General features: G+C 40.5%; 2 protein-coding genes and 1 long non-coding RNA gene across 3 annotated transcripts in view; 2 read left to right on the top strand and 1 right to left on the bottom strand.

The window, feature by feature from the left end:
- LOC103371595 (E3 ubiquitin-protein ligase RNF220-like) overlaps nt 1-14,951 on the top strand; it is a 40,449-nt gene extending 25,498 nt beyond the window's left edge. Inside the window, exons 2-14 of the mRNA XM_008300966.1 lie at nt 718-844; nt 2,399-2,441; nt 2,524-2,616; nt 4,857-4,899; nt 8,773-8,816; nt 9,015-9,096; nt 10,157-10,253; nt 10,437-10,496; nt 10,612-10,679; nt 10,779-10,863; nt 13,255-13,363; nt 14,716-14,790; nt 14,880-14,951. Of these exons, the coding sequence (XP_008299188.1) occupies nt 718-844; nt 2,399-2,441; nt 2,524-2,616; nt 4,857-4,899; nt 8,773-8,816; nt 9,015-9,096; nt 10,157-10,253; nt 10,437-10,496; nt 10,612-10,679; nt 10,779-10,863; nt 13,255-13,363; nt 14,716-14,790; nt 14,880-14,951 (998 nt within the window). The remainder of the gene's footprint in view (nt 1-717; nt 845-2,398; nt 2,442-2,523; nt 2,617-4,856; nt 4,900-8,772; nt 8,817-9,014; nt 9,097-10,156; nt 10,254-10,436; nt 10,497-10,611; nt 10,680-10,778; nt 10,864-13,254; nt 13,364-14,715; nt 14,791-14,879) is intronic.
- Nucleotides 14,952-18,176: 3,225 nt separating this feature from the next.
- guk1b (guanylate kinase 1b) lies at nt 18,177-22,193 on the top strand. The gene is made up of 7 exons (XM_008300967.1): nt 18,177-18,288; nt 18,496-18,537; nt 20,066-20,162; nt 20,659-20,797; nt 21,832-21,916; nt 21,990-22,075; nt 22,161-22,193. The coding sequence occupies exons 1-7, from the start codon at nt 18,177-18,179 to the stop codon at nt 22,191-22,193; spliced, it is 594 nt and encodes a 197-aa protein (XP_008299189.1).
- A 600-nt stretch (nt 22,194-22,793) lies between these two features.
- On the bottom strand, nt 22,794-24,352 carry LOC103371597 (uncharacterized). Its single transcript, XR_520951.1, has 2 exons — nt 24,185-24,352; nt 22,794-24,086 (listed from the first exon to the last, which is right to left on the bottom strand). It is a non-coding gene; the product is annotated as an uncharacterized LOC103371597 (long non-coding RNA).
- Nucleotides 24,353-24,592: the final 240 nt, after the last annotated feature.

Raw genomic sequence — 24,592 nt, 5'->3', positions numbered from 1 at the left:
TACTGACTGAACTCTTAACATTGATCAAAAAGTTGCTGAATTTTATTTTTAAAAAATCAAGATTTCCACACATGTACTCTTAGACATCAATCAAAGACGTCCAGTGTTTTTGTCATGAATCTTTAAAGTTTGTTTTGGCGATTTTTTTTGACTGTTTTGTGTCTTTAGGGCACAACAAATCAGCATCATACCTCTGTTTAGGTCTCTGTGATTCATAGATAATATGTATGCAGCCTCCTCATCACATAACGTCCTCTCATAAAGCTGTTCACTGCTTGTTGAGGCGACACAAACACATGCAGTCACGTGGTGCATGTATATATATATATATATATATGTATATATATATATATATGTAATGCACAACAGCTGCAGGCCTGTGGATGTAACTGAGCACAGAAATAAGAATTAAACGTGCAGCAGTTCTGCAGAGCTGCTGCTTCCACCAACCGCCTAAACTCTGTGTTCAGAGAGTTGTGTGGATTTTTCAGGAAGTACCTGAAATAAATGCAATCTACAAAAGTTTAAAAGGGGGAAAAAAATCACTCCTGCATGACTGACTAATAAAGTTTCTGGCCTTTTAAAGCTTTAGCTGAAGGAGGGAGGCTCGTGTGTTTTCTGGAAGCCCACGACGTCGTTTCTCTTCAGACCTCTGAGAGAAATCTTGTCCGATTTGCACCTTCTGTCCTCTAACGTCTCCTCCGTCTGTCTCTGCAGGCAAAGTGAAGGCTCTGTACGACGCCCAGGCCCCGGTGTGTCCGGTGTGCCAGGCCATGCTGCGACCAGGAGAGCTGCAGGAGCACATGGAGCAGGAGCTCACCAAGCTGGCCCAGCTGCACATCAGGTAGCAAGTTTTCACCACAAAACATCTGATTTCCTTCAAGTTTTCGCTCCGTCTCTTCGCCCATTTGTCATTTTTGCAGACTTCCTCTTCCGCTCAGCTCCCAGGTGATAATTAATGTCGACAGATTTTGCGTCCGGAGGCTTCGTCTGTCCTCAGGCGGCGTCTTCCATCACCTGTGCACGGTGTTTACAAGCCGCCTCATTGTTCCCTACATATTTCATATCGCAGCCCGCGGCCTCGAGGCGACAACTCGTACAGCGGGGCGGGATAATGTCCTGCTAATGGCGAAACACGAACACGGAGCGCACACACACACACAGATTACCTGCTGCTTAGACCCCAAGAATGATTCCTCCAATAAAGACATTACGCTCCAAATCTGCTTAAGAGCCGCTCCGTGGACAGTAATGGTTTCAAATTGAAGTCGGCCCGCGGGGACGTCGTGCATGTGTGAGTCTGCAGCGTCCGGGTGACAGACGTGGAGCGAGAGGCGGCACAACGAGGTTACACGGAGACTCGGATACGAAGCCAGACGAGACAAAAGCAGAAAGTTGTTCATGAGGCGTCATTTAAAAGACGACATCGGTTGTGTTTGATTGGAAAACCCCACAGCGAGGAGTCTGTGGTTCTGAAAACGTTCTGAGAAACTTCCGCAAAGTTCAAGTAATGTTTTTTATTTTACTTTCCTGAACGTTCCTCTTAAAGGCAGCGTTCTGAAAACATTTTCTGAATGTTATATTTGTAAAAAACAAACGTTCAGAGGAATGGAGAACGTTTTCCAGATGTTGCATTGACGACATCCTTCGTTTGTCCTGTTTTAGTTCGCTGACTGTTCCTCTTAAAACGTTTTATGAATGTTGCATTGAGAACATCCTTCCTCTGTTATCGTTGTGGAAATGTTTTATAGCAGAACGTTCTATAATTTAGTACAAAGGTAAAACGTTCTGTCTGAACACATCCCATCATAAGGATGTTAAAGGATAAAATGTTCTCTTCGTCATGTGAGGTCTCCATAACGTCTTTCGAATGTTTCATTGAGAATGTCCTTCTTTTGTCATCGTTGTGGGAACGTTTTAGAGCAGAACTTTCTCAACAACAACATCCCCAAAACATCCTCAGAATATTACAGGCTAAACGTTCTACCTTTGTTAATATATTGTGGTACAAGAACGTTTTATCAAGACCGGTCTGTCATTTGAGGCCTCGATAACATCTTGAAAATGTTTTCCGAATGTTGCATTGAGAACATTCTGGCCGTTCTGTGGATGTTTTAGGGATGTTGTTGAGGGAACACAACAACGTTACCACAATGTTCTCCTGAGGAAGAATGTTGTCAGTGTGACATTGAGCTTTGAGGATTTTAGGGAGCAACAGTTTATTTACGTCATCGTTTTTAGAACATCTTTAGTCTTCTGACCTTTGAGAAGAACATTGTGGGAACTGAAACAAAACTTCCTGCTGAAAACATTAGTAGAACTTTCTCAGAACATTGGGAAACGTTGCAGTGTGGTTTTCTATTAACCTCCTGTGTTCTGTCACCTGTTCTCTCTTCAGTGGTTCTGCGCTGCAGCACGACCTCCTCATACGGACTCCGAAGGTAAACACGGTTCCTAACTCTTCCTCACGTTCAGTCAAACCGTCGCCGTCGTCCTGCCTTTGACTTGTTTTCTTTTCTCCAGTCTTTGTCGCTTTCTCTGCATATCAAGCGTGAAGGAGGTTCTCCGTCTTTGCCTCCTCGACCGGCTGAGGAGGCCCACTCCGACCGGTACCAGGTAGGAGACGGAACCAAACCAGCGTCAGATTATCGAGGGTTTTATAGATTTACAGAGCAGCTAGATTGTACATGTGTGCGTATTTCTGCTGGTGCTCAGATTTCTCTTAAAGATGAGCAGCAAAGATACAAACAGTGCATTTGTTTAACTGTAAAGTTGGATTGTAATTAAGATATTACAGAATTAAAACAAATTAACTCAACCACAACACGTTCAGGTTTGACAGTGAGCAGAAACTACAGTAGTTGTGCAACGAATTCCTTCGTCTCAAGTTGTAAAATCAATAAAAATACCAGAAAACAGCCAGAATATTCCAGAATGTTGCTCCATCACCTGCTGCCAACACCAGGATTTGTACTCTGGATCATGAAAGTGAACTAAAACTAGATGATATGGAGGCAACAGCGTCGTGCAGCATCACCGGTTTACAGTGTAAAAGCAGGAAACTGCATTAGTTGAACTTGAAGGTTGTTCTATAATTAAGATTTTGCAGAATTAAAACAGAATAACTCAAATGCAACTCACATTTTTTAAAAATTAGAGGATTTTTCAGGCTCATACAGCTGATAAAAACCCAAATGACTCAGACATTTGCTCGCTAATTTTGTAGGTGGTCGTGCTGCTTCTGTTCCTTTAGTGAATTAAAACAGTTAACAGTAGTTAGAAACGTCTTGCAAGCTTGTAACGGTGCATCTGGAAGGTTCTATTATAATTAAGACACATGCATTTAAAAAAAAACAACAACTTATATATCTCTGCAATATTTAAAACTAAATATTATGCACATGATTCGTCAGGTTCCTGCTGCAGATAAAATCCTAAAGAATCACCGATATTTGTGCAATTTGTACACAGGAAGCTGCTATTGGCTAAACTGGAAGGCTGTGTTCTAATAAGGCATTACAATAACACAAAAAATCATAATTCAGCTGCAATACATTATATTTAAAACTAGCTTGTTAGTCAGGTTCATACTGCAGATAAGATCCAATTTTATTTGTGCATTCTGTACGTAAATTTAGCAAGAAGTCGCTTTTGATTGGAGTGCTGGTTCTGCTCATTTAATGCGTTAAATAGTGCATTTGTTTACCTCAAAGGTTGTATTACAATGAGGACATGTTTTAAAAAAAGCACGACTGCAACACATAATGTTTAAATCTGGATACATGCATGCAGATAAAATCCAAAAACACTCACTGACATTTGTGCATATTTAGAATTTTGCAGACTGTTGATGCCAAATTATGTGCGTTTAGTGCATTGAGACAGTCGGTTGTTAATCAGATACGCTTGTAACGGCGCATCTTCAATTATTGGAAGGTTGTATTATAATTAGGACGTTGCAGGAAAAAAGACAACACAACTCTCTGCAACACATAGTTTTTAGAACGAGACAATTTGTCAGGTTCATACTGCAGCTCAAATCCAAATTGTCTCACTTTTATTGGCGCATATTTGGACGTAAAGTTTGCACGAAGTCGCACCGAATGTGAGCGCTGGTTCTGCTCATTTAGTTCGTTAAAACAAGTTTGCATCGTCATAAACTTGTTTGTTCCCCGTGTGGTGCCGGTGACTCACCAGAATCACAGCCTGGAGTTGATCAGAACCTCAGAACCTCGCTTCAGACCAACAGGTTGAGCAGAAGTCAAGACCGTGGAACTGGTGCAGTAAAAAAGACATCACAAAAATCCCCGTTCAGACCTGCACTCCTTTCTGTACATCTGAAAGTGTCGACTCATGTTTCTGCAAAGATTTGTTACGTATAACACGTCTGAAAAGGCCCAAACTGTACATTAAACCTCGAGTAAGTAAAACAGCGTCATGCACAAACATTCAGAAGATGCTGTGACGTAAACAGAGAAGCAGAACGACGCTGTTAGAAAAATAAGGTGCAAAATACAACAAGAAGTGTGAGGGGTTGAGCTTTAAGTTGCTCTACAGCCAGATTTTGAAGCTGCAAGTGAAGAGTTCAGATAACTCCATGTTCACAAACCTCCAGGAAACCCACCATCCATCGTCTACCTGCAACAATATCAATCAAACTTAAATTATCTCTGTTTTTATGTCATTTCTACTCAGTCACATCCACTCAGCTTCAGTTTGATTGATATTATCTCAAGCAAACAAGAAAAAAATGTCTGTTTTTGTCACCACAAACACTCCAGAGTGTTTCTGCTGCTGCTCAGTTCTTCTAGCAGGAATCCAGATTAAACAAAGTTTGATGTTTGTGTTTGTTGCAGACGTTCCTCCGTGTGCGGGCCAACAGACACACCAGACTGAACGGTGGGTTGATGCATGCAGCGCCGACTACATGTTGTGTTTCATTGCTGCTGAGTCAGTTTGTCGTTTTTTTTTTTGTCTCAGCGCTGCATTAAAGTGGCTTTAAGAGCTTCTTTTTTTTTTTTTTTAAACCATCCTTTTGTTCATGCGCTCAGTCCTGTGTTTGGTCCGAACCCTCCCTCAGCACCAGCGTTCCCACACCACCCACCACCACCTCGCCGGCCTAGCGCCCACACGAGCAGAGGAGCTATTAACCTCTCAACTCTGACCTTTGATATGTTAACAGTCGATGACCTCTGCTGGTGCAGGTGCTACGTCAAATCCGCCCCATTACGCCCCCACAGCGCAGGAGCCCACCTAGACTGCACACAAGCTGGTAAGAAACACCCAGAAGCACTGTTTTGTTCCTTCTGTTCCTCGTGTTTAGATCAAAATCCTGGATGTGAACTGATGTTTGCTGCTTTAATGCAGGTTTAACACAGGATGGGGTCACTTTGATGAAACCCAGCGCAGACACGTTGCTGATTTTACTTTTTTTTTCCATTACAAAAACTTGATTTTCATCCAGGAACCATCACTCAATTTATCAGTTCTAAAGTTAATCAACAATATTTTACTGTAAAATGAATTATTTCAGCTGTTAAGTCACAAAACTGAAAAAATAAGCAGAAAAAACAGGTTTTTATTGATGTATCCTGTGCAAAACATTCATTTAACATCAGTTATCACATATAATTTAGATTATTATTAGATTAATATTTCATGTTTGCCACTTTTTCTAAAGTGTTCATAAGTTATAACTACTAGTTTAACATTAAATGAAGTATGAAACAGCAGCATGATGCTTTATGACTCACCTCTAAGACACTTTGGGATGATAAACTGTTAAAAAAAGATATTTATTGACATGACATTTGTTTTTTCTTTCCAGACGTGTAGCTGTAAATGTCAGTAGATTATTATTAAAAAGTTGTTTTATTAATCTCTGTCGGACTGATCTAAACCTGGAGAAAGATGAAATACCAGTTAATGGATTTAGTTTTACAGCTTGTCAACCAAAAGATTCAAAACAGTCGTCTGCACACGGACTAACTTGTAAAAATAGATTTATTTGTGACGTTTAGACTTTAATCAGGCAACAGTTTGGCACAAAAGGATCTGAAATAGTTCATAAATCACAGTTTTTAAAGAGTTTTTTAAAAGTTCTTTTATAGTGTAACTTGATTTGAATGTATTTTGGATCAACTAACGCAAAAATGAGCATTTAGTTGATGCAACATTATTATATCAACCCAGTTAAATAGTATTTGCTGCTTAAATAGTTTAAATTTGAATATTTGTTTTGCAACTCATCAGTGTTGGAAATAAGTTCCTTTAATTACTCTTTAGAGTGAACCTCAACAGATTAACAAAATGTGTTTTTGTGAATAGTTCAATACCGTTTATTAATCCCAAAGAAAAAGAAAATTCTTGTGCCAGATGTTGCTGAATAAAAACTGACATAACAGGAGAATAAATGCATCAGCTGATAGTAAAGCAATAAGACACAGATGCATTAAGAAAAATACAAATATATTAAAATACGACTGGAATAGAAAAGCATGAAGTAATGCTGTCAGTGACTCTGAAGTAGTGAAGTCATATCGTACATGCTGTTAATGTATTAACACTGAAGGATCGTTCTTCTGCCAGATGTTGCTCCGAACACAAAATTAGATGACGTGAGAAATGCAGTATGTATAATAGTAAAAATAAAAATAAAGCTGTAAAAGAATAGAAACCGCCAACGACAGTGAAGCAGCAACGTATAAATATTTTACACATGATGATGAAATACTGCACATTGCACTGGCATGTTGTACACAAACGTGGAAAAACTGTTTATAACATTAAAATATTGCACAGAAAAATAAAATAGAACACAAAAAAGTGAAACAATTTTGCACAAAGTAATAAAAAGAAGTAAGATTGCAACTTATATTGATCTTATTGCTGAGATATAAGCTTCTGTTGTTTCAGCTGTGACTCCTGCAGGTATATAGTTTACATTATAATGAAATATTGCACATGAAAAACATCAGTAGATTATGTTTAATCCATTAATAAAATGAGTAACTGTTCATAAACGAACCCTTTAAGTTTTAAAACTGCAGCATTTCCACCGTATCTGTCTGATGAGCGTGTTCACCAGTAAAAAGTTCTCCTTGTGACAGTTCAAAGCGACGTGACAGAGTTCTGCGGACGCTCACAGCGTCCTGACTTCCTGTCTCCGTTATTATCTCCTCCGAGATGCCGCGGCTCCTCAAACTGCCAGCGCTGTCGAGCTCTGTTAGCCTTTATTGGGCCTTATAGCCGGCCGGCATAATGAGCTTCTAAATACACGTCAGGGAGGAGAAAGCAGCGAGTCGGGGGCGCAGGAGGAGGTGCTGCTGATTAATCAACCTCCCTCCTCCGTTTGATGAGCTCTCCCTCATCTCTGGCCGTCTCTTTAACCCTCATTATGTCGCCGGCTCTGGGGTCAGCAGCTCTCCTCCTCCTCCTCCTCCTCCTCCTCCTCCTCGGAGGCCCTAAAACTTAATGTCCCCTCATGCGATCTGCAGCGAGTCGGGTCGCAGTGTGTGTTCTGCCGTGTTGACTTTTATATGTCCAGAGAGGGGAGGCGCTGACGTGACGGGATGAGTTCAGCGTCTCACAGCCGGAGCTGCAAACAGCTGCACCGACACGAACACATCTGTCCTGAAAGAGTCAGAGAGCTTTTTATTGCCAAGTCTGCTCACACACACACACACACACACACACACACACTCACACACATATACGAGGTGGTGAATGAGACCGATACACAACAACAACAAGACAGGCAGTAAATATAGAAATCTAAATCTAAGGGATTCTAAATTAAACACATCCATCCATCCATTATCTGTTGCAACAGGAGTCTTCAGTGGGAGCTTGTTTCCGTGGACGCTGTTCGGTTTGTGAGCTGACCTCCGACTGGAGAAGAAGTCGGCTTGCATTGTCAGACTTTAGAGTTCGTCTTCATTTATAATCTGGATGTTATTTAACACAATAACAAGTGTTAAAGGCAAATAAGAAAATCTATCTATTCTCTGCTGCCTTTTAGTCAAATCTTGGTCCTCGTTTTTATAAAAATCGAAACAATTCTAAGCACTGAATTCAGTCTGTACGCCTTCAGATTCATGTTTCGTCTCAGGAGCAGCTTCACAGGTTGACTTGGTGCTGATTTAATTTATTTATTAGGCCGTAAATTCTCAATATGACTAAGAAAATATAAAAGCAAAGCAAGTCCAGCTGACTGTTTCATCTAACAGTGTCTTAAGTTTATATTAAGTCAAGTTCAGTTAATTTAACGCAGCAGGTTTCACGCTTTCACGTTGAATTTTAGCAAATTAATCAACCACAATGCAGCTGACACACATTCCTACGGCAGCAGAGGAACTTTTTCTAAGCTGACAGACGAAACAAATCAGTTCCTCGACGTCAGAGAGAGAAAAACCTGTCACAGATCAAATAAACCTTCTTTAAAGTTACAGGACAAACTGTCACAAAATATTCAGTTCTTCATTAATGCCAACAGACTGTGTGGCTCCAATATGGTTGAATAGAGCTGTTTGCTTCACGTCTTTGTCCAATTTGACTCTAAAAAGAGACTCAGTAGAGCTGAAATATTCGTCTGTTTGCACAATAAGAAGCTGCGAATGAAGAAAGAGATCCAAGTCAAGTTTTCAGAGAATTCGCTGAGACTTCTCCTGATTCAGCTGCTTTGTTTTTGATGCACCGAGAATCCTGTTTGCATGAACACAAATGAACCCAAAGTCTGTGTTTCCATCTTGTCTCTCTTCTGTGTGTTTCCAGTCAGGATCGGGAAGCTGAAGAGGAGGAAACAGGAGGACGGACAGGTACGAAGGGATTTGTTTCTCTGACATTTCTACTGTAATCGGAGATGAACAATGCGACTGCTCGTTGACTGGTTTTGTTCACGGAGCATCAGGATCGCTGTCAGCTTCCTGTGTGTCCATGTGGAAAAAAAACCCACAACAACCCAGCATCAGATGAGCAGCTTCAGGCTTCGGCTCACAGCTTGTGTTTTCTGTTAGGAATCCTCGGCCGACCTGGTGCCGCTGGAGGACGAGTGGAACGAGAGGAGGAGGATCCAGATGACGTCTTTAGGCTTCAAAGGTGAGCGCCGGTGCAGGATGTGGCCCAGCGGAGGGTGAATGATGCGACTGAGTGGCAGCTGAGGAAGCGCTGAACTTTTCAGTCCAGATTACAGCCGAGCAGGAAGCCCCGGAGGTCAGATTAAACGCTTCCCGTAGCCGAGGAGAAGCTCTGACCTGCAAACCGGGTTCTCTCTGACTGACGGGAGACGCAGGGAGCTGGAAAGATGATGAGATTTATTTATTTTTGACCTTAGAAATAAGGTGAGGCGAGGAAAGTTTATTTGTAAAGCGCATTTCGGCAGCACGACATTTCAGAGCGCTGGACGTAAAACATGAAACGCATCGAGACAAAGTGTTAAAGAAACAGAAAGCATTAGATTATTATACAATTAAAAAGGTGACATAAAGCAGGAAGTTACAGTTATAATATATTGTCTTTGCTTTGCTCTTTTTTTTTCTTCTTCTTATCACTGAGTAGTTTAAAAAAAACAGGCTTTCTGTTGAGGCTGCACAATATTAGAACCCAAAATATGTAGTTTTTCTACAATATATACTGAAAAAAATACAGAAATTTGCACCACATGACTCCAATAACTACTTGGAAAGAATGATTTGCTCTTGAATTATTTAACAGATTTTTTTAGGGAAGTGCATCTGCATGAAAGATTAATTTAATCAATTAATTTTTAAAAATCTTTGCACCGTGCAGATGATTCAAATGGTCACACTGATTAATTGTGTTGCTCGTGTTTTGTTGTCGACATCCTCGTTCCCTGTAGCTGAAATATTTCAGATATTGCATTTCTTTTTGCACTCAGATCTTCCTTCTGTAGCGTTTTTCTGTGAACACGTGCAGCCTGAATGTGGATAAACTCACCGTCCTGTGAATAAAATTTAAATAAAAGCCTAAATTATGTTCCAACAAACAGACTTCTCTTGCTGGAAAATGAGAACGCTGCAGGTTTTTTTTATTGTAGCACGACATGTTTGAGTTCATTTGCTTTACTGAACGTTCTGCGATCACAACGTTGAACCGATGCATCGTTCAGACCCGGTCTTCATATTAAATGTCTCCTCAGGTGCCATGCTGGTGAGCACGACCTCTAAGGAGTGCCGAGACAGCGACGCAGACCTGGACGTGGACGGAGACGACACTCTGGAGTACGGCCGGGCGCAGTATCCTTAAAGACGAGAAGTCAAGTTTATTAATTCAAGAAAGCTTAAGCTGGCAGATAATCCAAAAGGTCTTTAACTTGGAGGAAGTTTAAACGCCTGTAGTTTTAGCAAATGAACACATTTCTCAGACGACTTGGATCGATCTGCTGCCTGCTGTTGGTTTTTCCTGACTTGACTTCACAGATACACAGAGACGGATGTGATTCCCTGTTCAGGAGAAAGTTCAAAGGAGACGACAGTCAAGTACGTAAGAAAACCAAAACACATCCAGTAGTCAGCTGGATATAAAAACGCTTTTCTTATTTCCTGTCACTGTTTCTGGCTTTTAAATGTGTGATTTGATGGTTTCCTCCAGCAGCAGCAGCAGCAGCAGCTTGTTACCTGATTCCAGAGTAAATCCAGATTTCTCCAAGTGGTCAAACGATGGTGAGTTCAGCAGGAAAGCAAAGAGGTTCCTCATAATGATTGTGAAGGTTTTGGTTTGTGTAATTGTTTATCTGTTTGTTTGTTTGTTTGTTTACTCAGGGAGTCCGTCCACCAGCAGCGGAGAGAAGCAGGACGGCAGCTCAGCCGGACTCCCCAAAACCTGCAAGAACACCGACATAGACTCGTAAGTTAGTGTTTCAGTATTAATTAAAAGATTTATTTACAGATTACAGCAACTAAAAAGGCTGTAAAACTTAAAAAATAAAAGTAGGAAGCTTTGCTCTAATTAATAGTAATCTTTCTGTACGATGGATGAATTATTTTCTGTTTCTTTTCAGAGGGAACCTCTCGAGCATCTGATTGTTTTGCATAAAAAAATCTCACCTTGTAAAAGCAAAACAGTCGTATTTTCTCATCAAACGGTTCAAAATGTTGACATTTTTTTATGCGTTTGGGTTTCTGCATCTCAAACAATTCAACAAACTGGTAAAATCCAAACTAAAATCCTTTCTTATCAGATTTATGCCTTTTTAAAAACTCCAACAAACTCCAGCTGCTGAGATTTTACATTAAAGTTTTGCATCAAAGTTTTAGGTTGATGGAGGAAAGATGAGGAGTGTTTATTTTCCCAGCATGCATCTGGACAACAGAGCATCAAAGCATCAGCCAATCAGAGCTCAGGAAGTGTAACCATCACAGGTGTAGCCGGCAAAATGAAACCTCCACCAAACTGTACTCAGGTATAAGAGGCCATAAAGGAAGCCCAGGACGAGTCATAACCCAGAATAAACAGTGTTCTGGTTCATATTCAACCCTTAAACCTGTATTTCAGTGTCAAAGGTTTCCTGAATCAGCACAAGTTTAAAATTAACTGCAACATAGAAGATCAGCATCACGTCTGGAGGCAACAAAAACACACAAAGGTTTCTTTTAAGCTGTTTCACTATGAGGAGGACCACTGCTTATTATCTGATCACATCAGGGTTGTTGGTAAAATGATGCTGCCTCATAATTATAGTAGAAATATGAAAATCTATTCACAGGTTTTGTGCCTCAAAAAGGTTTTTTTTTTCTTTACCAAGTTTCTGAAAGTTTCTGTAGCGGCTGACGTTATAAAAAAAATCACAATGCTGTCGAACAGAACTGACAGAAGATTAAACTTTCTAGAATATGGACGTCTGTGAGCAGAATATTGAGTCCTGTGATGATTCAAATAACTTTTGGATGAAGCACCGCAATTAAACCGAAGCAAAACTAAAGCATCGTGTAAATAATCAGAACATTTTGTGGCAAATTGTGTTTTAATCTAGTTTAATCTGTTTGAATCTGTGCAGTTTTACAGTTGAGTTTGAGATTAAATATCAGATTATTGTCAAAGAAAACTGAAGCAGTTTGTCGGTTAACTTTTAGAAGGTGGTGAGTCTTGTTGCGATGATATTTATTTGTCTTTTTGATAAATTCAGAGAGCGATTATTTGTACAAATCACATCCTTTGTTCTGCTCATTGTGCATCAGTTTGCATTTGAGTGATTAAAACTGTGTATTGAACCAACACCTTATGGTTAAATAGTGTGAGTGTCTGAATGTGGGGGTGTAATCTGGACTCGGGAGGTACAGTCGTCCTCAAATGTATTCGTTCCATTAAAGAAAAGGCAAAATTCACACTCAAATAACGAGAAACTGAAAAAAGTAATAATAAATAAAAATTTGCTAAATTATACTTTAGTGAAATAAGACATTGTTTTTGAATTGCGGTTGAAAAGAATAATTTTTAAAAAAACTAAAAATGTCCCAGACAAATGAGAGCACTGTGCTGATGAGCAGTGGAACCAGAATACCTGTCAACAGGTGCACACGTCTGACTGAGAGTTACAGGAAACATCTGATTGGCTTAAAGGTTGTTCAACTAAATACGGGTCCCATCATACTAGTTTATTTTATTTTGTTTTATTTTATTTTTATGTTGAACCACAATTTAAAATCAACGTCATGATTTTCATTACATGTTTATTTATTATTACTTTTGTCAACTTATTCCACTGACAGCTGTTTGTTTTCCTTCTTTAATGGGAGGGTGTGAATACATTAGAGGATCAGCCTAAATAATCCCTCTGGGTAATAACTGGAATATTTTCTGGGTATCAAACAGGTGAGCTTTGTGTAATCTGAGTGTATTTATTCCCGTGTTTAGTTTAAACTCCCTGCTTCGCCTGAAGCTCTCCGTCAGGGTCACTGCCGGCGTCTTCATCCACACTTAATGTCCGTTTGCACATCTGTACTTATGTGTGTGTGTGTGTGTCTATCTCTGTGAGGACCTGACACCCTCCTCCTCCTCCTCTTCCTCTTCCTCCTCCTCCTCCTCCTCCTCCACCGATGATAAATGAGACGGCGAATGTGGCCGATGTGATTGCTGCTAAATTTCATGCTCAGTGTCCGTGTTGGCCAGCGAATAATTTAATCTGTCTTCGATTTATAAATGACTCTCGGCGTGTGGGCGCCTCTCGCGCCTCTCCCCCCTCTCCCCCGTGTGTGTGTGTGTGTGTGTGTGTGTGTGTGTGTGTGTGTGCGCGTCCAGGCTCTCGGAGGACTCCACGCCGACGACGCTGGATGCACTTAAAGCTCGGATACGAGATTTGGAGAAACAGCTGTCTAAAGGAGACAGATTTAAATGCCTCATCTGCATGGTGAGTGTGAAATCAAATCAGCCGAGCAGAGAGACGCACAACAGAGACGCACAAACTGTTACCGCTCATGCTCTGGATAATAAATCTGCTTTACTGGTCACAAACTTTCAGCAGAATATAAATATAATATTCACTGTTTATGATGATATCCTGATCTTCATGTTTATATGTTCATCTGCTGCTTTTTTCTCTCTAATATATAAACATCTGAGGATTTAGTTCAACCAAACGGTAATGATTAAAACAACTATCAAGTCAAATCAAATTTATTTATGTTGCACAGTTTAAAAAATGTACAAAAACCCTGCACATGTTGTCAGACGAGCAAAATGATGTGCAAAACATCAAGACGGGATGAAATTAGTGAAATTTAAAGCAAAATAAAATAGATTAAAATGCTAAATCAGGCAAAATCTTTTTCTTTTATTGTAAATATTCCATAAATATGATCTATTAAAACCATTCAGAGCAGCAAAAAGCCATTAAAAACATGTACATCTTGTTTTTTTTAAATTTATTTCTTTAGATATCAATCGATTAGGAACATTTGATTGGAGGAGGAAAGTGCTGCAAACTATTTCTGTGTAGTTCTGTAATATTTAGTCAGCTAATTATTTACTCGACCTGCAGAAAATGAATCGACAGCATTTAAAAAGTTAATTATTTAATCATTTATTAAGCAAAGCTGCCTCACATTTGATGAGTCCAGCCTCTCAGACGTGACAATTTGCTGCTTTTCTTCTTTTTATAAGATTTTTTTTTGGATGATTAATTGAGCAAAATCAACAGATTTGTAAAGTTCTTCAAAATAATAATAAAAACGGATGATTTTCTCTTTTTTTTTTTCATATTTCATAGAGCAAATGATGAACTGATGCATGATTTTAAAATAATCAACACTCGTCACTTGATGCTCATCTCTCTCATGTCGGCTGTGATACCTGTTGTGCTTCTTGAACTATCGGCCCTAAAATGCACCAAAAAGCCAAATCACACATTGAGAATGTCTCTGTGAAGAAGAAGAAGCTGTTTCCAACTCAATCTGTGCACAAATAAATCCACCAACTGATGCTACATTTGTCTAAACTAGGCAAGAACCAGATGTGTTACTGTGATGGACTCTGCATTAATCTGACTCACATAAAGAGCTGCTGAAATAATAAAACTACTACAGTCTGGTGTGAAAACAGACTAAACAGCTGAAGCTTCCCGCTGCTGAAAAGGCTTCAAAGAAGTTGATTTAATAAAAGCGTCTCCTGCTGTTAATGCTCCAGTCGTAGCTGTATGTGGACATCTAGTGGCAGCCGGCGGTACTGCAGGTAGGAGCTCACCTGTGTTTCTTGTGCTTGCAGGACACCTACACGACTCCGCTCACCTCCATCCAGTGCTGGCACGTCCACTGCGAGGAGTGTTGGCTTCGGACGCTGGTAAATAGTCTGATTCAAAAACGGGCATTAAAAACGACGTGAAAAAGGTTCTGATACACGGTCTGGATTTTTTTTTTTTGCTTTTCCAGGGAGCCAAGAAGTTGTGTCCCCAGTGCAACACCATCACCTCACCTGGAGACCTGAGGCGGGTTTACCTGTGACTCGGCTTTAGCCAAACCGGGGAGTGGATGTGCGGGCAGCTGGTCTGCCGTGCACCTCCCTCACCTTGGTCCTCACACCTTCTGCTTCCTCCTGGTCCTCCTCCTCCTCCTCCTCCTGCCTGTACAGAACCCGGCCTCCTGCTGCACTATCAGCCGGATCAGAGGAAACTCAGAGCTCAGGCACACAAGCAGAGGGACACGCTTTGGGACTATATTTATCGGTTTTCTAATCCTTTTTTTTGTCTGTTTTATGGGGGGAAAATAGTGGAATTTAAACTGAACTGCAAAGCACATGTACATAGTTTTGTGTGTGTGTATGTTTGGAGTGCTGTGTGTGTGTGTGTGTGTGTGTGTGTGTGTGTGTGTGACGTTGACTAGCAGGACAGGCCGACTGTACAGAGTTCGTCTTTACTTAGATCATGAATTATTCGTTTAGCTCTCGTAGGTTGGAAACATTCACAGTAATCACACATTTTTTTTGTCTCCGTCATTGACGTGTTTCTTTGTATAGGAGCATTAAATCTAATTTTATCAGCGTTACTACAATAAATAAAAAAAAACGTGTGTCTGAAGGCTGTGGCGTCTGTGAATTACCACCTGTGGGCTCTGTTGTGACGACTCTACGTGGTGCGTTTGCCCTTTAAGAAGTGGGTCGCTGCGGGATTAGGCCGGCCGAGCCCATCGCACGGAGTTGAAACACACTAAACCCTGCTATTCTGAGCGCTTAAACTCCGACCCTGATGCTGGAACCACGCAGAGAAACAGCAACTATGTGCAGTTTATTAAAGTTATTCGCAGGATAATGTGAACTAAAGTTGCTCTGTGATGAAGTTTTTTCGTGCTGGTGTTGAAACAAACACAGCAGAGCGATTCTAGTACTTCTGTGCCCTCAAGCAAGGCGTCAAACCTCCTAAATGTCTTGAGTTTGCTGCTCAATGGACTCTAGGTTCTCCAGCTCAGTAAAGTAGTGAAACTTCCATGCAGGTTTTCTTTAACTTGTCCTAATCACACCAGTAAACATTGCTAATATTTACATACATCCCCTCTTCCCCCTTCTTGCAAAAAACCCAAACCCAGGTGAGAGTCTGGTGCTCTAAACATAAATAAATCCATCATTAGTTTATGGAAATCACTTCTTCTCGCGGCCTGTTGGAGTCGTGACCCGTGCGGACCAGGCGGTTAAAAACAAAGCCGGCGTGCGGCCGTGTGATTGGTCGGCGGGGGGCTGAGAGGAGGTGGAGGTAATTCAGAGCGACAGTGAATCAGTGGGACGCAAACACTGTCATCGAGTCCATTAAGAAGCTCGGCAGAAGAATCATCTGTTACCGAACGTCTCTGCGGCTCACAGGCGGCGGCACTGAAGGTAAGCTGGAATATTTACTGGAAAATCTGAGCTGTTTGTTCATAAAAGTCCAGCTGCACATCCACTAAGAGGCAGGTTTGGTTTTGTTTTCATGCAGGATTCATTTGCATTTGCTGCTCAGATGCTTTGTTTCTGCACCTGCACCGGCTGATCTGTATAAAAAACTAAAGAGATGAATATTAATCAGCTGAGATTTTATGATGCTATTAAAACCAATATCCTGATAAACTGTTATATTACCTGCTTGGGATTTACCTGATTGGATCCTTTCATAGTTTTATTATTGATGTTACATGAGTGGGTTTTTGGTGTTGATGCATTTACATGTGAGCAACTTTAAAAAGGCTAAAAATCTGATTATTGATTCTGTAACAAACAGATTCATACCTGTAGCTGTCAGATAGGTGTAGGGGAGTAAAAAAACCACAACATTTGCATCATAAATGAGAAGTAAAGTCGAGTAAATGTTCCAGTTAAAGTGTGTAATAATCACAGTGAGTTGAGTAAGTTGTTATGTGAGCGCTGTGCTGTTTGGTAATTGTGTTAATGAGGAACCTAAATGAATTAATGAAACCTTCTCAGCAGGTAAATGGGTCACCTGTCCTGGCCCACATCCAATTAATCCCTCCGACTGACCCGTCACGACTTCATTAACGGCCGTTCTTAACCTGCGGCCTGCGGCTGTCCAGCCGGCCGGCAATTAGGACGCCTTTTAAAATTAAAGGACAGAAAACTCTCAGTGTCAATTAATTATTAGTGGACTAGATTAGAAAAAAGCACAATAATATGAGAGCAGAGGCCCGGTTCAGCCCTCCGGAGGCCGGCTGGGATGTTTCCTGCGCAGTGTAAAGAGGAGCTGGGATCAGAGGATTAGTCTTAGACCGGTTAATAGGATAGACGGCAGCTCTGCCAGCGCCGGGGAGCGATTCATAGGAAGAAATGGATCGAAGACACCTGATGGACGCCACAGCTCAGCGTTTAGGAGCCATGCTGCTCAAAAAGTATGATGATGGGACTCAACTTGATCTGATTTTAATCTGATTCTGGGAACATTTAAGTCACATTAGCCACAAGTTCTAATAATGTTCCAGAGAAAACAATAATCAGAGTGTTTTACCTACAGGTCTCAGTTTAAATAAAGCTCCTATGAGGTTAAAAGTTCACTAAATAATAGAACAATAAAACCAATAATCCAAGCACATCCATTTATGCTTATTAGTTCTGCTTTTAGACTGTCTTACAAACATTTTTTTACTGTAAATATCAACAATTTTGTGCCTCTTTTTCTGCATACGTCAAACAATTTGCATCTTTACTGTAAATATCAGCAATTTAGGCACGATTTGCACGTTTCGTTGCTCGTTGGTTTTCTTGTGGATACCTTGAATTTCCCTAAATATCCAAAATCTATCTGAAATAGAACGTTTTAATTGGAACATTCAGAGGATGAGATGAAAGAAAAGGAAGAACGTCCTCAAACCAACATTCAAAAAATGTTTTCGGGATGTTCTCGAGGCCTCAGAAGACAGAACGTTCCTGCAATGCGACATAAAAAAAACAAATGTACGCAATACTCTGAGGATGTTATTGAGGGAACACATTGTTCCACAAAATGTTCCCACAATGTTTCATAATGAGCAACATTTAGAAAAAAATTGAAGAGGAACGTTTTTATAAAGGCCTTAGAGAACTTTATCCTGCTTTCAGAGGAACATGGGACTCGTCTTGGTGTTTCAGTGCCTAACAGCAACATGTAGATTTAGAAAGTGTTCCAGGTCAGTGTTCAGTAGAACCCACAGAGAACCATCACCAGAACCCTGCAGACCTTTGACCTCTCTCTGTCCCCGTGTCCAGAAGGAAGCATGTCAGGACCGAGGCCCGTGGTGCTGAGCGGCCCCTCCGGCGCCGGGAAGAGCACCCTGATGAAGAGGCTGATGAAGGAGCACGAAGGCATCTTCGGCTTCAGCGTGTCACGTAGGTTTCTGTGCCAGGCAGCAGCCGATTAACTTCCGGCACGACGTCCCGTCTGACCAGGAAGTAGGACGACTTTGGCACGGGGCGGCAGCGGGTTTGTCGTGCCGCTCCAGTAAATCTCGTAAAGCCGAGACCTGCTGCATCTCTGTTCCACATGACTTCGTTACTCCTGCCTGGTTTTTAATGACTGAAATCCTCTCGTTGCAGATACGACGAGGAACCCTCGGCCGGGGGAGGAAGACGGCAAAGGTAGAAGCTCAGCGCTGACTGTTTTAGCTTCTGCACAAGTGGGGCAGCAGCTTTGGAGCTTTTTTATTTTAGATTTTAACCCACAGAATTGCCATAAAAGTGCATTTTGTAAAGCAGGAAACTTCTCTGCTTTCTGTCTCCACCCCTGGTTTCCCCGACCTGCTCAGTCCAGACACTTCTTACTCCCAAGTGAACTGCACAGCTGGTTTTTGTCCCCCTGTTTAGCTCCCTTCATACACAAAGGGATAAACCTCTTGTTGTCCCTTTTTTTTTTCCCCTCCATAGGGCTGAACAAGCTCCCCATGCTTCTGGGGGCTACTTTACTGCCCGTAGCAGACGTCTTATCCTCTGAAGACTTAGAAATGTCCACCTCATTTTCGTGCCCAAACGAATCAGAACCCACAGACGAAGGTGACCTCAGTGTGATTCCTGAGTATTTTTTCTTTTTTTTTTTTTAGAGGGATGGGGGTTACTTTCATCATCCTGGCATTGAATTTTCGTAGGAAGCTAATCATGTGACAAAACAATACAAAGAAAAACAAACAAAAAATGAGACTAAAAAGCACAAAGATTTCAGGAATCGAGATCTGACAGTTTACACTTTGGAGTAAAAAGCTTTTGAAAATAGCCCCCTGTGATGCCTCGCTAGCGATTCCCTTCTCTGGTCCCGACTTCTTCCTTTTTCTTTTTACACATTCAAACCTCTTTTCTTCTCGTGGCTGTTTTTTTTTTTTGTTGCATCCAACCATTAGCGACACGGGAGGAAGATTTAACAAGTGCAGCTTTTCTTTCGTTTGTTGTGGCATTCACAGGATCCTTTAGGGACGCTGCAGCCGCGTTCCTTTAATTAAATGCTGAATATATTCTTCACTGATCCAAAATGTGTCCCGTCATTTGAGTAAAAACGAGAAGAAATTGCGCTCACTTTGGGCCGTAACGAGGTTCCGAGTTTGCACAGAAACATTTCATCTGCTGCGGTTTTGTCCTGAGTGCCGTTTAAAACCCATCCAGGCCCTATTTTCCGGCTTATTATCTATTTGTTTACAGTCACTTTCTGTCCAACGTTCGCCTTCAAATTGTGAGTTCAGTGCAGCCGGCTCCTTCATGTTGTCATGCTAATGATTGTATGCTATCACAGTGGCCATTAGCGCTAGTGCTAGTAACGTGTTTGGCTTCTGAAACTGTTTTTAGATCCCCCAGAAGGTTTTTGATGTTTGGAAGGTTTGGGCCTATGGATCGGGTATGGGCAACATAATGTGCTCTGCTAATGACATCCATAAAAAAAACACACAACATGCCTTCTCACAGAAAACCATTTCTAATCTTTGCATGTGCTTCCCAAACACAAAGACTGCATTCTTCTTTAGCAGCACAGGGTTTAGATTGTGGTGCTTTGTGTGTGGATTTGCTGCAATCAGAGTTGTGATCACAGTTTAAAACCAAACTGGAGGAAGCTGTCCACTGATTTGTGTTGCTTTTATGGTTTTCCTGTCGGAGCTAGATTCATTCTAAACGTTGCTTCCTGCAGATTACCACTTCACAACGAGAGAGGCCATGCAGGAGGGCATCGACAACGGAGAGTTCATCGAGAACGCCGAGTTTTCTGGCAACTTTTATGGAACAAGGTAAAAAAAAAAACCATTAAAAAAAAATTATATGCATGCATTTGTCGATTAACTCAAATTTATTTCTTAAATCTTCTTGATTAGCTTTAACAAACTTCCCTAGAGAGCATTTGAAGGTTTTAATTTAAACTTTCAGTTGCCTAAATGCCATTTTTTGAAGCTTCTGCAGCCGTAAACCAGAAGAGCATCATCGTGGTTGAACTTAATTCAATAAAGCTGCTGCCTCGTGCCCTCGGGCCGCACAACACGGATCAGGAGGATAAATATAATAGTCTGGTGACAGATGGAGCTTTAACCTCTATTAGGTCAAAAAGAGCAGCAGTACAGCTCAGCACCTTGTGTGTCACGTTTAATCTCTGCCTCTTATTCTGAAGATAACGCTCACTACAGCTCGGATCAATGCAGAGATCCTCTTACCTCAGTCAGTACATGTGAGAAGCACAAAGTTGCACGATTACACATCCAGAACCACCGTCCATCTTTTTTCTTTTTTCAGCAAAGCCGCCATAGAGGACGTACAAGCCCAGAACCTGATCTGCATCCTGGACGTGGACATCCAGGGGGTGAGGAGGATCAAAGAGACCGACCTGAACCCCATCTACATCTCCATCCAGCCCCCATCCATGGAGATCCTGGTGAATGTCTCACACGATAGAAATCACTGTTGTTTACAGCTTTGTTTCCCCCCAAAACGCAGTTAAATAGAGTAAAAATCTCATGTTGTTTTGGAGCCAGAAACAAGAATCAAGAGTTCACAAAGCACAGTTTACACCAGTGGCTTAACGTTAGCACACTGTCAAAAAATAATTAATTAAAAACTGAAAAAACAACCCAAAGCAAAACAAAAAACATCAAATATCTATTAAAAAAGTTACGATTTTTGCAGATTTAAATGCAGAAAACAATGGTAATGGTTGCACATTGTAAAAAAAAAATTAATTACTAATGATAAATACAGATTTTTTATATGGACATTATTTATAATTTTGGTTAAATTGCACATAATATCTAAAAACAGGCCAAACAGAGACGATCTGTTAAATAAAACTAATAAAATAACATTTAAATAAATTATTTACCATTTAAGAAATCCTTAATATACTTATTTTTTTAACATCAAATAATGGAAAATATTTGTAAAATAATTATATATTTTTTCCTGCTTTAAATATGATAAAAAATAATATATTTTTATGGCATATGGCTGCAATTCACAGTAGTGAGGAAAACGTTATAATTTAAACCAAAGTGAAATGGATTATTGATTACAGCAGCAACACTATATAAATACTGTACATTATAGGAAAGTCCAGTTATAGTATTAAACAAAAGAGCTCATTTATTACTACAGAATGCTTTTATCAATACAAGGAAATGGTTTTTTAATTAAATTAAAATTGTAATAAATTAATCTGTACATTTTGCGGGAAAAAATTGCTGCAATTTTTCTGTTTCCACACTTTTCAGATTTTTTTTTATTGATTAACCTCAGTTTGTGCTTGTGCAAATGTGCTAATTAATGATATTTATAATTTAGCTTTTTGCTCTGTTCTTCCTGTATTAAATAGCAGCAGTGATGCTTTTATTATGCAGCAGCTCTTCTTTTTTTTATTCCATGAGGCAGATGACAAGTATAACAAAGGCAATGTCTTTTTTTTTTTTTCTTCAGGAAAAGCGTCTGAGGGACCGACAGACGGAGACAGAGGAGAGTTTACAGAAGCGTCTGGAGGCGGCTCGCATCGACATGGAGCTCAGTAAGTACCTCTGCTGCGACATGACGCTGAAACAAAGACGAACCACTTCAGCTGATTAAATCCTGATCTGCAGGCAAGGAGCCCGGAGTGTTCGACGTTGTTATCATCAACGATGACTTAGAGAGGGCTTACGAGGAGCTGAAAGAAATCCTCAATGAAGTGAGTAAAACGCTGCTGACAAACACTCCAGACAAACACAGCTGTTGGAAATATTCACCACGTCTCTCTCTTTCTCTGTCTGAAGGAAATCCAAAAAGTTCAGGAGGCCAAATCATAGGAGGAAGAGAAGACTTTCTGCTGCTGGACAGAAGAGCCGAAAGATTCTGATCTGAACCAACGTCGTCACTGACTGAGAAACACACCAGAAATAAACCGACCTTCTGGAGAAAAGCTCGTTTTTTTCCTTTTCACCTCCTGCTTCTTACGGTCAGAGGTTTGCTCGGTACAGTTCTGAAGCACAGATAGGAGCGAGGGGACCGTTTTTGTTCTTTGAACGAGGGTTTGTGTTAGATTTAGTAAAAAAATCGACATGTAGGAGCGATACGTTTAAACCAAACATTTGTGCCGGTTTTGCTCAGCTGGTGTTTCAATCTGCCAAATCCAGCTGCATTTGGACTTTAGAAGCTCAAGTTTGGAGCTGAATGAAAGAGGAACAGCACAAAATAGGTAGAAACTGTTGTATTCAGTGTTTAGTTAAATTCTATTTGTTAGCATAAAGTACACTGATTTATATGTAGGATGAAATCTGTGTGTTTAAAAATGGGCTGCATGAGACCCAAAGATCACACGAAGGATGTCTGAGATAAACTCATGTCATATATTCAGTTTGTTATGTTGTTTATGCACGTTTGTACACAAATGAGACAGAATAAAGAGCGACTGAACACTTCTTTGTCTTTTAATAAATATGTCATTCACAAGGTCGGTCGGTTCTGCATCTCACTGATATGAAACTCTGAAGCGTCTAATAAAACCTACAAGCTTAATCCCATTTATACAATCTGAAGGCACTTCATGTAAAGTCTGAAATAAAAATGCTCATCTATGGGTGGCAGAGCAGAACACAGTCTGACTTTAAGGCCAAACGCGTAAAATAAAAGCTTCTAACGTCAGAACTTTAGGATTCATGCTTAGACAAAGATTTATCCCTGATGTGTTTCCGTATGAAGCACAAAAACGATGCACACTCTGGAGCTAACGTCTACGTACACTTTAAAACTCATTAAGACGCATCACAGCTTTAAAAATCAGGGTTCACCAACAAATGTTTTATAAATCTGACCTGACAGAAAACACACACAGCGGACATGTTGGGTCCTTCTATGAAACATCAACCAAATCAGTTCATTGTTTATGTACAATAACTTCAGTATGTTTAATGAAACCATGCAAAGTTTTATTTATATACTCTGAATATTTTCAGAGTTACAGGCTCTTAAAATACACAGAAGTAGGTTGAAATTTCACACTTTTAAATTGACTTTTTCCATCATTTCTGAGTCTCATCAGTGCAGCAGATAAACACGTGACGTTTTTGGATGCACAACACATTTACGTTCTGTTAAAAACCGACACCAAACCACTTTTACATCCATCCAGGTGTCACAATCTCAAGAGTAAATCTGATTTTTGGTAGTTTTTTTATAACTTTCACAGCAACAATCATCAGTACTCTGGATGTGTTTCTGTTTTCTGATCATTCACCACAGAAAACTTTAAAAAGTGCATTTTGAACAAACTCTGTGTGACAGGTGGTCGGTAGGAACATGGAATATTCTCATTTTTAGCTAAAGTTTACCAGGTTCATATGATTCCTTCTATGTTAAAACAGAAACACGACAGTAAAAGTTTGCATGGTTTCATTATATATATATTAAAGTTACGGTAGATAAAATCAGATGATTTCTGAGGGCTCAGGTTGGAGGCGCTGATTCGTTTTGAACGGACGGACCCTGTCGTAAAGCTGCATGTTATTTAGAAAAGATCCGTTTACTGGAAGAAGGGACCCTGGACTTTGATGCGCACCTGGTCTCGTTTCTCCTCCTTCTGCTTGAGGTAAGCTTTCAGTTTGTCCGTGGAGAAACACACTTTGGAGTGTCGGGCTTTGTGTGGGGCTCGGTGGGCTCGCAGCCAGGGGTTCTGGAGACACTCGGCCGCCGTCGGTCTGCCCCTGCACGGATTCAACACGTCAGAACAAAATTAGACTGTTTCACTGATACAGCTTCTCATGGCAGTAATCTCTGGTGCGGTTTTAGGAAAGACACTCACCAGGATTTGTTGTTCAGGCTGTTCTTCATGAAGGTTAAAGCTCCCTCAGACAGACCCGGGTAACAGCGGCCAAACTGGATCTTCCCCTTCTTGATGTTTTTGTCCTGCTCCCAGCTGTGCTCTGCGTGAAACGGGCTGTCGGCGCTCAGCCTAGTCAATAAAGAAAGAAAAAACTCATGTATTCAATAAATATGCACATTAATAAATAGGTTCAAGATAATCTTTATTATCCTTGAGGGGCAACTTGTCCTACAATCAGTAATTTACCACGGCGGCACGCAATTACACCACACTCTAAAACTACACAATAGGCTAAAAAAATACAGTGAAATAAAATAATATTAAATTAAATTAAACTAAATAAAATAAAATAGATGAAAATATTAATCCACCATAGACAAAAAATGA

Source organism: Stegastes partitus, unplaced genomic scaffold (assembly GCF_000690725.1).
Source record: "Stegastes partitus isolate 25-593 unplaced genomic scaffold, Stegastes_partitus-1.0.2 Scaffold1616, whole genome shotgun sequence".
NCBI classification, from domain to species: domain Eukaryota; kingdom Metazoa; phylum Chordata; class Actinopteri; family Pomacentridae; genus Stegastes; species Stegastes partitus.
This window is presented reverse-complemented; position numbering and strand designations above follow the sequence as displayed.

Bases quoted from the DNA above. Each gene is read 5' to 3' on its own strand.
- guk1b (XM_008300967.1), top strand. From the start codon at position 18,177: ATGTCAGGACCGAGGCCCGTGGTGCTGAGCGGCCCCTCCGGCGCCGGG. The intron at 18,538-20,065 runs GTAGAAGCTCAG...TGCTTCCTGCAG, and splicing joins GGGGGAGGAAGACGGCAAAG to ATTACCACTTCACAACGAGA. The intron at 21,917-21,989 runs GTAAGTACCTCT...CCTGATCTGCAG, and splicing joins TCGCATCGACATGGAGCTCA to GCAAGGAGCCCGGAGTGTTC.